Source organism: Neopelma chrysocephalum, unplaced genomic scaffold, assembly GCF_003984885.1.
Source record: "Neopelma chrysocephalum unplaced genomic scaffold, ASM398488v2 Primary Assembly neopelma1_92738, whole genome shotgun sequence".
Classification (NCBI taxonomy): domain Eukaryota; kingdom Metazoa; phylum Chordata; class Aves; order Passeriformes; family Pipridae; genus Neopelma; species Neopelma chrysocephalum.
The window spans coordinates 1-3,536 of NW_020921469.1; the positions used below are offsets into that span (position 1 = coordinate 1).

The window sequence follows — 3,536 nt, forward strand, 5'->3', positions numbered from 1 at the left end:
CCTGAGGGGACAGTGGCACCCAGGACAGGGTCAGGGGGTCACCCAGGACAGGGTCAGGGTGTCCCCACAGCCCCCACCGTGTCCCCTGCCTGAGGGGACAGTGGCACCCAGGGGACAGTCAGGGGGTCACCCAGGACAGGGTCAGGGGGTCACCCAGGGGACAGTCAGGGTGTCCCTACAGCCCCCACCGTGTCCCCCCACCTGAGGGGACAGTGACACCAGGACACGGTCACCATGGCCCCCATCGTGTCCCTACAGCCCCCCCATGTCCCCAGGACCCCCCCATGTCCCTACAGCCCCCCTGTGTCCTCAGGGGTGTCCCCACATTCCCCCCATGTCCCCAGGGGTGTCCCCACATCCCCCCCATGACCCCAGGGAGCCTCAGGGTGTCCCCACAGTCCCCCCATGTCCCCAGGAGCCCCCCATGTCCCCGTGTCCCCCCCGTGTCCCCTCCCTGGCGGGGGGTCCCACCTTGAGTCTGTCGAGGTTGTGTCCGTACTCGTCCAGGACGGTGGTGCCGTTGTGCATCACCCCGTTCCCCGTCATCATCCACGTCCCTGACAACACGGGGGACAGCAGGGGACACGAGTGTCACCACAGGGACACAGGGGACACAGAGACACGGGGTGGCACCACGGAGATGTCACCATGGGGATGTCACCACAGGGACACAGGGGACACGGGGACACTGGGATGTCACCATGGGGACAGCGGGCACATGGATGGCACCACAGGGACATGGGGGACAGCAGGGTGGCACCACAGGGACATGGGACACAGGGTTGTCACCATAGGGACACAGGGGACACAGGGACACTGGAATGTCACCATGGGGACAGCGGGCACATGGATGGCACCACAGGGACACAGGGACATGGGTGTCACCGAAGGGACACGGGGACACATGGTGGCACCACGGAGATGTCGCCACGGGGACACAGGGGACACGGGGTGGCACCATGAGGATGTCACCATGGGGATGTCACCACGGGGACATGGGACAGCAGGGACATGGGGTGGTACCTTGGGTATGTCACCACAGGGACACTGGGGACACAGATGTCACCACAGGGACATGGGGGACAGTGGGGACACAGGGATGGCATCTTGGGGACGTGGGGGTGTCACCTCAGGGGTGTCACCTCAGGGACATGGGTCACGGTGGGGACACCTGCAGGGGGGTGGGGGTGGGATGGTGACCCCGTGGTGACCCCAGGGTGACACTGGTGACCCCGTGGTGACCCTGGGCACTCACCCGAGCACAGGTTGGTCATGATGGGGTGGGGATGGTGACCCCGTGGTGACCCCGTGGTGACACTGGTGACCCCGTGGTGACCCCGTGGTGACACTGGTGACTGACCCGAGCGCAGGTTGGTCATGGTGGGGTGGGGATGGTGACCCTGTGGTGACCCCATGGTGACATTGGTGACCCAATGGTGACACTGGTCACCCCATGGAGACCCTGTGGTGACCTGGAGCACTCACCTGAGCGCAGGTTGGTCACAGTGGGGGCAGCTGCACAGGGATGGGATGGTGACCCCGTGGTGACATTGGTGACCCCATGGGGGCCCTGGGAACTCACCTGAGCACTGGTTGGTCACAGTGGGGGCAGCTGCAGGGGGGTGGGGGTGGGATGGTGACCCCGTGGTGACCCTATGGTAACATTGGTGACCCCATAGTGACACTGGTGACCCCGTGGTGACCCTGTGGTGACCTTGGTGACCCCGTGGTGGCTCTGGGCACTCACCCGAGCGCAGGTTGGTCATGGTGGGGTGAGGATGGTGACCCTGTGGTGACCCCAGGGTGACACTGGTGACCCCGTGGTGACCTTGGTGACTGACCTGAGCGCAGGTTGGCCACGGTGGGGTGGGGATGGTGACCCCATGGTGACACTGGTGATCTTGGTGACTCACCTGAGCGCAGGTTGGTCATGGTGGAGGGCAGCTGCAGGTAGGCCGGGTTGTGGGTGGTGACCCCGATCTCGATGGACCCCGCCCACTTGTCAACCATCTTGTCGATGCGGACCTGGAACAGCTCGTTGTCCCTGAGCGCCCGGGCACTCAGCACGACCCCGTGGTTGAAGTCATCCGTGGCACTGGGGACACAGGGGACACCCTGTCACCTCTATGGGGACATGGGGACACCACAGGGACACAGGGGACACCCTGTCACCTCCATGGGGACACCAGGACACGGGGGACACCACAGGGACACGGGGACACCACATTGTCCCTGAGCACCTGGGCACTGAGCACAACCCCGTGGTTGAAGTCATCCGTGGCACTGGGGACACGGTGTTCCTGTGGTCACTCACTGTGGCTACAGCACTGTCTGGCCCTCGTTGACCTCAATGACCCCTCAATGTCCCCCCAATGTCCCTTGGTCACTCATTGCGGCCACAGCATCGTCCAGCCCTCGTTAATCCCAACGACAGTCCAATGTCCCCAATGTCCCCAATGACCCCTCAATGTCCCCAATGTCCCCAATCCCCCCATGTCCCCTGGTCACTCACTGTGGCTGCAGCGCCGTCCAGCCCTCGTTGACCCCAATGATCCCCCCAACGTCCCCAGTGACCCCCCAACATCCCCAATGACCCCCCATATCTCCAGTGACCCCCTCCAATGTCCCCAATGACCCCCCCCAATGTCCCCAGTGACCCCTCAATGTCCCTAGTGAGCCCCCCAGTGTCCCCAGTGTCCCCAGTGGTGGTCACTCACTGCAGCCACAGCGCCGTGCGTCCCTCGTTGACCCAAATGACCCTTCAATGTCTCCCCAATGTCCCCAATGACCCCTCAATGTCCCCAATGACTCCTCCAATGTCCCCATTGTCCCAATGACCCCCCAATGTCCCCCCAATGTCCCCAATGACCCCCAATGTCCCCAGTTTCCCCCCGTGTCCCCTGGTCACTCACTGCGGCCGCAGCACCGTCCGGCCCTCGTTGACCCCAATGACCCCTCAACATCCCCCCAATGTCCCCAACGTCCCCTCAGTGTCCCCAATGACCCCCAATGTCCCCCCAATGTCCCCTCAATGTCCCAAACCCCCCCAATGTCCCCAGTGGTGGTCACTCACTGCGGCCGCAGCACCGTGCGTCCCTCGTTGACCCCAATGACCCCTCAATGTCCCCATTGTCCCAATGACCCCCCAATGTCCCCCCAATGACCCCCAATGTCCCCTCAATCCCCCCCCAATGTCCCCAATGACCCCTCGATGTCCCCAATGACCCCCCAATGTCCCCAGCGGTGGTCACTCACTGCGGCCGCAGCGCCGTGCGTCCCTCGTTGACCACGGCGGCCTTCTGGCCGCAGTTGGGGTGGAAGAGGAGCCGTGGGGGCCCCGGGGGTTGCCCGGGGGGCGCGGGGGGGTCCCGGGGTGGCCGTCGGGGGGTCCCCTCTGGGGACAGGGCGCGCAGGATGGCGTTGTTGCGGCGCAGGCGGTCGCTGTGGTTGTGGTTGTGCACGATGGTCACCTTGACGGCCATCCCGTACAGGTCCACCACGCCGTACACCACCGGAGGGGTCACCGTGGTGGCCAC

At 64.5% G+C, this 3,536-nt stretch overlaps 1 protein-coding gene across 1 annotated transcript; it reads right to left on the reverse strand.

Moving 5' to 3' along the window:
- Nucleotides 1–53: 53 nt before the first annotated feature.
- Nucleotides 54–3,530, reverse strand: LOC113980145 (neuralized-like protein 4). The gene is made up of 4 exons (XM_027707380.1): nt 3,256–3,530; nt 1,914–2,095; nt 472–557; nt 54–89 (listed from the first exon to the last, which is right to left on the reverse strand). The coding sequence occupies exons 1-4, from the start codon at nt 3,480–3,482 to the stop codon at nt 54–56; spliced, it is 531 nt and encodes a 176-aa protein (XP_027563181.1). The 5' UTR covers nt 3,483–3,530.
- Nucleotides 3,531–3,536: the final 6 nt, after the last annotated feature.